At 44.6% G+C, this 12,339-nt stretch overlaps 1 protein-coding gene across 3 annotated transcripts in view; it reads right to left on the reverse strand.

Annotated features, from left to right (window-relative positions):
* RAP1GAP2 (RAP1 GTPase activating protein 2) overlaps window positions 1-12,339 on the reverse strand; it is a 141,349-nt gene that overhangs the window by 66,019 nt on the left and 62,991 nt on the right. For all 3 annotated transcript variants that reach the window (XM_063146835.1, XM_063146834.1, XM_063146836.1), the window contains 2 exons: window positions 3,713-3,748; window positions 2,130-2,174 (listed from right to left, as the gene is read on the reverse strand). In XM_063146835.1, coding sequence (XP_063002905.1) covers window positions 2,130-2,174; window positions 3,713-3,748 — 81 coding nt within the window. The remainder of the gene's footprint in view (window positions 1-2,129; window positions 2,175-3,712; window positions 3,749-12,339) is intronic.

The following is a 12,339-nucleotide window of genomic DNA, read 5'->3' on the forward strand; positions in this document are numbered from 1 at the left end:
AGTTCATTTCAATGAGAAGGTGTTGTTGTTTGGCTCGAATAAGAAGATGAAACTATGGAGTGGTCTTTGACAAGGTAACATGCACGTCATCTTTGACATCCAATCAATTTTGACTTTTCGTTTTGACAGAAACAAGTGCTGGAATGGGAACAGTGCTGGGAGTTTTATATGATGGATTCTATCATATAAAACTCCCAACACTGTTCCCATTTCAGCTCATGTCCGGTCATTGCCCCTTCCTGGAACTGTATTTAAAGATACAGCGTTCTAAATTTAAAAAATCAACTCCAGTGATTCCCTTAATATAGTGAATATAAATTTTTATTTGACTTTCACGGACCCCCTGAAGCCCATCCATGGACCCCTTGGGGTGTCCATGGACCCCAGGTTAAGAACCCCTGCTCACATTGAATGAATATATTTTATTACAGTCATTGACCAATACCAACAGTACATTTAACAAACATCTATACAAAATATGTTAACACATTAAAACTACCAACTTCTAGAGAGTCAGAGTTCAAAACAATTATATCAACAAATCCATCTAAAATCACAGACTACACTCAGGGGCTAAAAAGGTACGGCATGTTATTGCAATTGCACAAAATTTAGCTACTTTATTGGTAATATAGGGAATCTTATCAGAGAGTAATAAGGAAATATAAAATTTTGCAGTTCTACCCGGGTATTTATATAAAATAGGTAGAATAAGATCATTCCTAAGATCCCGATAAAAAGAACAGTATAAAAGTACATGCCAGAACCCCTGCTCTAGTCACTGCAATTGTAACACTTCTTTGCACACCTAATTAAAAGTGAAAGGTTGCATCTCATCTGGCTGAAGACCTTTTGTTCACGTTTAGTGGTCTGTATAGTACAGTGGATCACCCAGTGAAATTTTAATTATACTTATTATTGCTTTGGCAGAGGACATCATGGCCCTGATCGGGAAAAAGGGTCACGGAGCTGAATTCCCTTGTGTTCCCGCCTCCAACACACCCTTGGTCATGACGGAGCTGATGGACCATCCAATATGGTCCCTGTGAGCCTCAATGCGCACAAGCTTCACACCGTCGGTAGTTCTTGGCATCTGACAGAGGCTAGATCTACATTATTATAGCAGTATTGACGTGCACTGATAACTGTTGTGGCAAAATCCACCTTCCATATAGTGACGTTTTCCTGTTTTTTCTTCCACATTTGTAATGATTTGACTTGAGGTGTAGATCTGGCAAGACTTCCTGCCTGATTTTTATTTCTTATTTTTTTAAAAAAAAAAAAAAAAAACACTATTTTTTTCCAACAGGGAGGCTGGCTGGCTGGTTGCCAAGTGAAGTGTTGTCTGTCCCCCCCAAGGGCGTCTTTATTTGGGTTCACAGCAGTGACCACGTGTTTTGACGATCAGACCCCACCTCGGCCTTGTACTTGCGTACGTTACTTTTCTTTTAATCTCACCAGTTTGCCTTTTGGGAAATGAGTGTTTTGTGACAGCCATGCCCACCATTTTATGAATGGGCAAGGCCCACTCCTAGGGCAGCCATTTTGTGAGAGTACCCACAGCACTCTCCCAAAATACAAAATGTGGCCTATCGTGGTTTGAGTCCCCTGGTGCCTTACAGGGGGACTCTTGGCTTGACTCAGAAGGCCTCTTCTGTTCTTATAGAGCCGAGAGTTTCTAGGCAGAGTTCACTGGCCAGGTCATAGTTTGCTGAGCTTCATGGGAAGTCCAAGCTTTTGCTTCGGGGAAGCAAATGCAGGAACCCTATTTGTTCTCACCTATTTTTCTCTTTGTATATTTGTAAATCAACAGACATTATGAAAATGCATCGTGCTTCCAGGGTTCTCTCCTCCAAAGGACACAAAACCCGACAGCACTACTCCTGGGATTTTCACTACTCGGGGAATTGTGTTGTGTGTAAGACCATGTGCCACATTCCCAGATGTAGAAAATCATTCCTTCTGGTTCCGCTGGGCAGGATGTGAGTGCTGTCCCATACATAGCCAAAATGGGGAGTGGGGAGAAATGGAATGGAGAGGCTTGAATCCTGAACAAAAGCACTCCATGCTGTAACAATTTGTTGCAGGTCCCATGTTGGGCCAGCGAAGCATTTTGTACTGAAACTAACCTTATTTTTCTGGTTTCCGCTTCTTTGTTCCTCTGATTTAGGCGCCTGTTTGGGATGAAAAAGTGATTAGATACATTATTTTAGGGTAAAATGCAGAGGAGGACCTCTGCATTTAATTCAATAAATAATACATCTCAGAGGACCTGAGTGTATATTCCTAGTTACAATTACAAATACTAGGTTGACCATATGAAAAGGAGGACAGGTCTCTTGTATCTTTAACAGTTGCATAGAAAAGGGAATTTCAGCAGGTTTCATTTGTATATATGCAGAACCTGGTGAAATTCCCTCTTCCTCACAACTGTCAAAGGTGCAGGAGCTATACTAGAGTGACCATATTTAAAAGAGGGCAGCTTTAACTGGTGTGATGAAGAGGGAATTTCACCAGGTTCTCCATATATACAAATGGCACCTGCTGAAATTTCCTTTTCAGTACAACTGTTAAAGATACAAGAGACCTGTCCTCCTTTTCATAGGGTCACCCTACAAATACAGCATTGTGCTCAGTGTAGGCTGGTGGCTCCGATGTCAGCGGGGCGGTGAATCCACTCTGGGTTTCAATCAGAACCAGCCAAAACTCTAAAGGAGTTAGAACTGATTAAAAAAAATACTTAATGAGCACTTTGAAATGGGGCCGACATTTCCCGTCTGGCCCGGGCCTATTACCAGCTTTGCTGGGTATAGGTCCTTGGTAAAATCAATAACGGCAAAAGAGGTCTGCCTCAATTTTTCCTCTTTCTGTTTTTAGCCAAGAATGCCCCCTGGGAACGGTGCTCTGTCATTCCTGTTGGCCCATTCACAATGAGGAGTGCTACCAGGGCTGCTGGGTCTCACTGCAACGCCTGCACTTTTACAAGCATGAAAGCTTTGCTCTTTGAATATGATGCAAAGAATCAAGGGGGGAACTTCAAGAGGAGGAAATGAATGCAGGAGGTAGTTTACGGTTCATGTATTAATTGATGGAAAACATCTAATAATCTGTTAATAACAACAAAAGGACTCATTACAGCCCTGTGTCATCTCGTTCCTACCAGGTAAGTCCCCCCCACCCCATATTATTTATTTATTTATTTAGAATATTTATATACCGCTCCCCATTGAAAAATTTCGGAGTGGTGTACAAGGTAAAATGAAAATAAAAACAGAATAAAAACAGTTAAAACTAAATTTAAAAGAAGCAATAACAGTAATCCAAAGCTGCATGTTAAAGAAAGGCTTCTTGGGATAAAGATGTTTTCAGGAGGCGCCGAAAGGAGTACAAGGTTGGCACCTGCCTGACCTCCAAAGGCAGGGAGTTCCACAGGAGGGGGGCCACCACGCTGAAGGCTCTTCCCCTGGTGGACTCCAATCGGAGGATGGATCTATGTGGAACCACCAGGAGCAGACCCTCGGATGACCTCAGTGACTGGGCAGGTAGGTAAGGGAGAAGGCGCTCTCTCAGGTATCCTAATTTCAGGTATATTAATGTTTACCAACCTGAAGTTCAAAAACACCTTTGGGAATTGCTTTTGTTTCCCCTCCCCCAAATCCTATAGAACATCTGCACTAGAGGGAATTGCTACACCTGGTAGCATGACACTTACCTGCATTTTTTCTAACATTTCAAAGAACTCTGCAGACTGTGGGATGAAATGGGGGGGAAAAAAGGAAATTAAAGTCAAAGCTATGTCAACTACTAAGACATCTGATATAAAATTATTATTATTATTATTATTATTATTATTATTATTATTATTATTATTATTATTATATTTCAATTGTGAATAAGAGTTCCATAGAAAATATAAGCAAAAAGTGAAGCAACCATTTATATGAGCCCAGAAATATCAATTTCATATTGTGGGTGGTTATATATGCTTCCTAACAGAGGATAGCCCTCTATTTGAAGAGCTGTCCAGTTGGAGTCTGGGAGGTTTCACACACACACACACACACACACACACACACACACACACACAAGATAAAGAACCATTAGAGAGCCAGTGTGGTGTAATGGTTGACTCCAATCCTGACTCCAATCCTGACTTGACTGTGAAATTCCCTAGGAGACATTGGCAGGGTTCACACATCAGAAATTTGCATTAACACCCATTTTTAAACATTTTGTCTCAATGTAGTCCAGTAGGATAAAATTCTGAGATTCGCTTTCTTCTTCCAGTCTTAGGCGTACTTTGGAAACCAGTGCATAGTGTTCCAGTTCACACTTTGACTTGCACCCAATACTCCCTGAGCGCATGTCGATACATAGAACGGCTTGCAGAAACATGGTTTCCGCATGGATACATCCAATGCTTCTCGGGAGCAATTACTGTGGCCACAAGGGCTGAAACCATGAAGACCTGCGTTAGTACAAGACGTACCATGCATGAAGGTCTCCCTAGGGTCAATTGGGGGAGCCGCACTTGGAAACAAAAATGTTATTGTAAGGACACAAAAAGTAAGAGGAGGCCCTATTGAATAAGACCAAGGAGCCAGCTTTCTATGTTCAACACTTGTCTGTCAGGTGCCTCTAGGAGAACGAAGGCAACAGACCGCACGGGCTCTTGCCTCCATCCAGCCATTGGTATCCAGAGGTACACTGCTTTTCACGGTCTAGCTCCTTCCTATCTCTCCTCTCTCATCTCACACTATTGCCCCGCTCATGCTCTTCGCTCCTCTGATGCCATGTTTCTCGCCTGCCCAAGAGCCTCTACTTCCCTTGCTCAGCTTCGTCCATTTTCGTCTGCTGCCCCTTACGCCTGGAACGCTCTTCCAGAACATTTGAGAACTACAAGATCAACCGCAGCTTTTAAAGCTCAACTAAAAACTTTTCTTTTTCCTAAGCTATATAAATAAATAATAATAATAATAATAATAATAATAATAATAGTGAAATTATTTATTTATACATTCATTCATTTAAAACATTTGTATCCCACCCTATATCATTAAGATCTCAGGGCGGCGTACAGATAAAAGCATACAGTACAAAACAATAAATATACACAGCTAAAAACCAATTAAACCACAAGCCAAATTAAAACAATATAACATTTAAAAGCAGTAAAAACAATGTGCCATCTTAGTGAATTTAACCATTAAAGGCTTTGTTTAAAAGCCATGTTTTTACTTGGCACCGGAACAAAATCAGCGTTGGCGCCAGTCGGGCCTCCAAGGGGGGGGCATTCCACAGTCGGGGGGCCACCACAGAGAAAGCCCTCTCCCTTGTCCCATCATAGCGTATGGGTTGTGCTGGTGGGATGCGGAGAAGGGCTCCTCCAATAGATCGCAAGTCTCAGGCAGGCATATACAAGGAGAGGCGCTCCCTCAAATATCGAGGTCCCAAGCCGTTCCATTGATAGATCTCTCCTCCAGAAGTTTGTCTAACTCCTCTTAAAGCCATGTACACCTATCTTGCGACACTGAATCCCATCACCATGTGTAGTGTTTTTTTAAAAAAATCTCTCCTGAATCCAAGACCAATCCATTTCACTGGGTCAGTCAAAGATTTGGTGCTCCCTGCACTCAGTGAAGCCTTTTCCCACGAAGTGGAAATCCATCAGTAGCTGACAGAAAATCCACCCAGATGTAAACATCACCTATCATACAATCATAGAATAGCAGAGTTGGAAGGGGCCTACAAGGCCATCGAGTCCAACCCCCTGCTCAATGCAGGAATCCACCCTAAAGCATCCCTGACAGATGCTTGTCCAGCTGCCTCTTGAAGGCCTCTAGTGTGGGAGAGCCCACAACCTCCCTAGGGAACTGATTCCATTGTCGTACTGCTCTAACAGTCAGGAAGTTTTTCCTGATGTCCAGCTGGAATCTGGCTTCCTTTAACTTGAGCCCGTTATTCCGTGTCCTGCACTCTGGGAGGATCGAGAAGAGATCCTGGCCCTCCTCTGTGTGTCAACCTTTCAAGTATTTGAAGAGTGCTATCATGTCTCCCCTCAATCTTCTCTTCTCCAGGCTAAACAGGCCCAGTTCCTTCAGTCTCTCTTCATAGGGCTTTGCTTCCAGACCCCTGATCACCCTGGTTGCCCTCCTCTGAACACGCTCCAGCTTGTCTGCGTCCTTCTTGAATTGTGGAGCCCAGAACTGGACGCAATACTCTAGATGAGGCCTAACCAGGGCCGAATAGAGAGGAACCAGTACCTCACGTGATTTGGAAGCTATACTTCTATTAATGCAGCCCAAAATAGCAGTTGCCTTTCTTGCAGCCGTATTGCACTGTTGGCTCATATTCAGCTTGTGATCTACAACAATTCCAAGATCCTTCTCGTTTGTAGTATTCCTGAGCCAAGTGTCCCCCATCTTGTAACTGTGCATTTGGTTTCTACTTCCTAGATATAGAACTTGGCATTGATCCCTATTAAATTTCATTCTGTTGTTTTCAGCCCAGCACTCCAGCCTATCAAGATCCCTTTGACGTTTGTTTCTGTCTTCCAGAGTATTAGCTATCCCACCCAATTTTGTGTCATCTGCAAATTTGGTAAGTGTTCCCTGCACCTCCTCGTCCAACTCATTAATAAAAATGTTGAAGAGCACTGGGCCCAGGACTGAGCCCTGCGGCACCCCACTCGTTGCCTCTCCCCAGTTTGAGAAGGTTCCATTGATAGTTGAAGTACAAACAACTGGAGCTCCTACCAAGTGGGCTGACATGAAATCTGGCCGTCTAGTTTGACCCTGAGCATTTCCGATTTCACTGGCTTGCGGGTGAATGCATCCTGCTATAGTTTGCCAGTTTTATCGCCACCAAATGAAGTTCTAGTTATTCAAAGCAGGGATGGCTAACTGGGACAGCCTGCAAGATGAGTTTGGCCAGCTCCACAGAACCCAAACGGTGCTCCAGGATGCACCACATTGACCTTGGAATGGGGGAGGGCTGGGTCCAGGGTTTTCCTGGGGGGTGGCAGCTTGGCCAAGAAACCCTTAGTGATGGGGAACATCTTCCACTGCACCTGAGGGCACCAACCTAGCCTAGAAAGTGCAGGCTGTGTAGCACACGTCCATCTCTGTCCTCCAAGAGGAATGGCCCTGGCAATTCAAGAGGAGTAAACAGAAGCCTCGTGTGGCGTAGAGCGGTAAAGCAGCAGTTTCTGCAGCCAAAACTCTCCCCATGGCCTGAGTTCGATCCCAGCGGAAGCTGGTTTCAGGCAGCCGGCTCAGGTCGACTCAGCCTTCCATCCTCCCGAGGTCGGTAAAATGAGTACCCAGTTAGCTGGGGGAAAGGTAATAACAGCCGGGGAAGGCAACAGCAAACCACCCCGCTATAAGGCCTGCCAAGAAAACGTCAGCGAAAGCTGGCGTCCCTCCCAGAGTCAGTCATGACTCAGTGCTTGCACGAGTGGTTCCTTTCCTTCCAAACAGAAGGAACCCAAAAGGCGACCACCATAGAAACAAGATAAACCCAATGAAATATATTTACTTATTTATACTAGGATAACTGATTGTTCATTACAATTGAATGCTATACTGATATGTAATGAAATGTTACACTGATGTGATAGTCGATTGTTGTAGACTTGTATTAGTATTGTATTGAAAACAGCTATCCTAGTATAAATAAGCGTGTATAATCTTTGAATGATGATTTATTTCATTGGGTTTATCTTGTTTCTACGGTGGTCGCCTTTTAGGTTCCTTCTGTTTAAATTTTCACCACCACTGCCTTCCTTACTACAGTAACTCAAGAGGAGTAGCCAGGGAACGGCCATTGCTTCCTACCTACACACACACACGCCTTCCGGCATTTGCTGCCTGAGGCAGCTGTCTCACTGTGCCTCATGGTAGGGCCAGCCCTCCAAAGATGCAAAACCCTTTGCAATCTTCATACCACCGAGAGAATGGTGAGAGACTGTGCAACACACTCTTGAAGGAACTGTGGGGCTATGTACAGCCAACAGGATAGAATTAAGAATGAGCTCTCAGAACTTCCATGGGCTCAGTTGGGACCAACTGCCATTTGACTTCTCCCTTCCCCAGCCTGCACCAGAGGAGACATGAGACAGTGAAGCCCTTTCATTGGTCTCCCTACAGCCAATGGTCATCAGCTCTCTCCTCCCAGAATTTCCCCCATGATGCCCGATTGTGCTTCTTTTCCCATTCAACCCCCCTTCCCTCCTTCCTTCCTTCCTTCCTTCCTTCCTTCCTTCCTTTCTTCTGTACAGGGTTTATTAGATTGTAAGTCATTATTGTAAACAGTGAACTGCATTTGCGCACATGATGCAATCCTGGGATGACCTATAGGCTTATTTCCACCTATCAGTTCTGAGCTGTTTTCAGCTGACGAGAAAGAGCTGTGAGCTGTGATCCAAGACAGGAGGCACAGAAGATGCTGTTGTTGCACAAAGTCCCATCCTGATGCAGGGTGGCCCTCTTTTACAGTCCTTCTATTTAAAGGGCTGTCCAGTCCAAGTCTCGTGAAAAGATAAAGAACCCGGGCCTTGAAGTTGGCCATCTAGTGCACCTGGACAGTAGACAGAGCAGACACTCAGCTCACCTGGTCACAGTCTTCCACACGACGGTGAGATGGACTGCACTTCTATTTCAATTATAATTCTAAATTTGCATCTGTACATATAAATTAGCATGTACACATTGCATGAAATTCAGTGTCCTCTTTTGTCCTCTTTTTTGCTAATTTGTTGGCAATATATATGTCATGTCTAACCCTACTGCCCCTGTTTTGGGAGAAGGTGTTTCAGGTAATCAATCAGAATCAGATTCAGAACTAGAAGACGCAGCGCCAGACACCAGCCAGCCTGTACCAGCAATTCCCCAGCTGGGAGTCAGCCCTCTCCAGAGTTTATCTTCTCAAGGCCAAATCCTACACACTCAGTGGGAAGTGAGCTTTCTTCCGGAGAAGAGCACCCGACAAGCTAGCTGATGCTAGGATCCGCCGGAAGCGAAAACGCACAGAGTGGAAGGAAGGTGTGAGAAAGTCAGTCCGACTGGGATTGCACCAGAACCTGCCTCCACACCAGGCTCTCTGAAGTTATGGGTGTTTGGGAAGAGCCTCCCTATTCTTCTTGGACAATTGTCTCTCTTAGTTTGCATAGTTTTGCCTAGGGCGAAGTTTCCCAAGAGATTAGACTCTCTTCAGGTAGAAAAGATGTTTGTTGCGTAATAAAAGCTTTGTAGATTACTTAGCAAGCCTCATCATTTGCCCCCCATCAAAAGCAGGAATTTTCTGAGAAACATGACAGTATAAGTGGCTATCAGACCCAGAAGATCAGATGGAGCCAATGCTCAGCATGGGTAGGTAGAGTCATAGAATCATAGAATAGCAGAGTTGGAAGGGGCCTATAAGGCCACTGAGTTCAACCCCCTGCTCAGTGCAGGAACCCACCCTAAAGCATCCCTGACAGATGGTTGTCCAGCTGCCTCTTGAAGGCCTCTAGTGTGGGAGAGCCCTCGAGAACCCTTTAGGAACCCTTTAGTTATTTACAAAATGTATATAGCACGCCATATCTAAAACAGATTCTGGAGCAGTGAACCCTTTACCGCAAAGTAGTGGTGCCCTCAAGGAAGGACGTTGGGACAAAGGTCCGGGACCCCATGCTTCAGAATTAGAAGGGTGGTGGTGAATACAGCAACTTTGCTGACCAAGAATAGCTTTGCTTCTGCTGCAGAGAGGACATTCCAATCCATAGCCCCAATGGCTCGCCCCATTGGAGGTAGCATATGGATCCATGGGCTCCTGGCAGCTTTCCACCACACCTGAACACTTCACAGCTGAAACATCTGCAGCACATCAGCAAGGATCTATGACGCAGGTTGTAGGCCTGGTCTTGCTTTCAGCAAGACCTGACAACAAAAGCCAGGCCACCTGCCCAACTTCTAATATGCCATGTGCCAGTTTAAAGGCCTTCTGTCCCATACCTAGGCCAAAGCCCTCTATGCAAAAGATAAATGGATACCAATCAGTTGTTCAACCATGGTCTTTCCATCTCCCAAACACGGCCACTCCTCAGCAAAAAAGACTCCAGACTGAAGCTGCTGGGATGGAATTCATGTGTACGTTTGACATGAGCAGAGAAGAATCGAACTGCCCACTTGAACCACTGCAGTTGGAAGGGTCTGACTTGATAGAAGAAGACTAGGCTAGATGTAGAAATAGCCTGACCTGGTGTACGTCAGCTTCCTATCTTCCCTCCTGACATCAGCAGGGGTTGTGGGTTTGAAAACTCTGGTCACAGCGAGGAGAAAGAAAGCTATTCTTAGCTCTGAGAGTGCCTGCAAGAACCAAGGCGAAGTAAGGCCAGAAAGCCAGGAGGAGCTGGTGGCGGTCCCTAAACCCAACCCCAATAACGTAACGTGGTACAACGATCCTGTTTCAGAACAGAAGCCAGAGAAAAGGCAGATGCAGACCATTAGGCAAATTAATGGCACGGTTCCAGCGAGCCAGCCCAACCAAACTAGATTATGGTAGCCTCACGTCTTCCTTTTTCCAGTCATTTGCAAAGTCATCGCCTCCGTCTAGTAACAGCAGGGTAATTCGATTGCAGGTTTATTTTCTCAGGAAGCGAGGCTGCCCTCCTTGCAAAAGAAAAAGAAGAGCTAGCCAGCTGCGCTGAGAGTTCTTGTCAAATATGGGGACACTCCTAAGAAACAAACACGGCTATCTTCCTAAGGAAAGGAAAGTTGGTGGGGGAAGCCCAGGTGAGAGGTAAGTATTTTAGTCCTCTTATCCAACCTTTCTGACAGCTTTTGATCAAGCCTCTGTTTGCTCACAGGGTAGATCGAAGTCTCTTTATTTACACGCAGGGTTAGGAAGGAGAGAAATTGCCCCCATTCAATTGCTTTATTACCCCCACCCCAACAGCAAGCACAAAGGATGTCAGATAAAGGACTCAAATTAGTTCAGTTTTCTATGAATCTGGATTCTATAGCAAACTGGCTTTTCCTGAATCACACGGATTCCACAGACTTGAGGACCAGTTGGTTTTTTTCACTTTCTAGCATTTTACGCAAATTTACTCATAGAAAAATATGTAAAATTAATATATATATAAAAACCACACAAATGGCTGAAAATGCATATTTCCCCATAGGCAAAAGCATGAAAACATGCATGGGGGGGGGATTTGTGCATTTTTGCAAGTGCAAATGCAAGTTTGGGGAATGAGGGGGGGGAATCAATTCTACCAATAAACAGATGAAGCAGCAAAAGGCATCTGACAATCCATGAAATGCAGATGGAATGGATTTTACAAAATCCACACATCTCCCATTTGCCCAAGCTGAGCTATTTCTACATTCCAATTTAACTATAAAAATGGATAATTATAACAATGGATAATTAGGTGCAGTGTTCATAGAGCTGGAAGGGGCTTTGAAGGTCAGTAAGTCCAACTCCTTGCTCAATGCAGCATTTGCAGTCCAGCATCTCTGGATGGATGGACATCAGGAAAAACTTCCTGACTTTTAGAGCAATACGACAATGGAACCAGTTACCTAGGGAGGTTGTGGGCTCTCCCACACTAGAGGCCTTCAAGAGGCAGCTGAACAACCATCTTTCAAGTATGCTGTAGGGTGGATTCCTGCATTGAGTGGGGGGCTGGACTCGATGGCCTTATAGACCCCTTCCAACTCTACTATTCTATGATTCTATGATTCTTGTTCCACACCCTGAGGACTCCTGATGTACATTTTGGAATTAGTACCATTGCAATGTGTGATGTCTTTCCCCACTTCTAATTAGTTCAGCTTTCTGTTCCCACAGTAGCCGAGAAGCATGCAACAGCAACCTCACACCCATGTTCCCCAGCACTTCTCTGGATTTTGCAATCAAAAAATGTGTATAAAATATTGTATATTTGAGGAACATGAACATAAAAATGCCTGTATTAGCAAAAATAATGTTCTGCCCTGCGTTACAGTAGGAAAACTGCTTGCAAAATACTGTACGTTAGTCAACGTTGTGCAGAAACGTACAAATATAAGGAGACATATGCACAAAAATGGGTACAAATTTCCACACAAACTTTTTCCCCTCAACGTTTGGGATGAACGGCATTTAAGGTGGTTGAAATGAGAAAGAGAGAGAACCTGGAATGGACGTATCGTCCCAGGTGCATTTACATCTCCGAGTCTCGCAAACCCGCCGCCCACATCGCCGAACAACAGGCTTCGCTAGGCCTCTGAAACGTGACCATTTCGGGATCCTACTTCCTAGGTTTGGACTGAGACAAAGGTCCGCCTGTAACACTGCTGAGCAGGCAGCAGC

Source organism: Elgaria multicarinata, chromosome 22 (genome assembly GCF_023053635.1).
Source record: "Elgaria multicarinata webbii isolate HBS135686 ecotype San Diego chromosome 22, rElgMul1.1.pri, whole genome shotgun sequence".
NCBI lineage: Eukaryota > Metazoa > Chordata > Lepidosauria > Squamata > Anguidae > Elgaria > Elgaria multicarinata.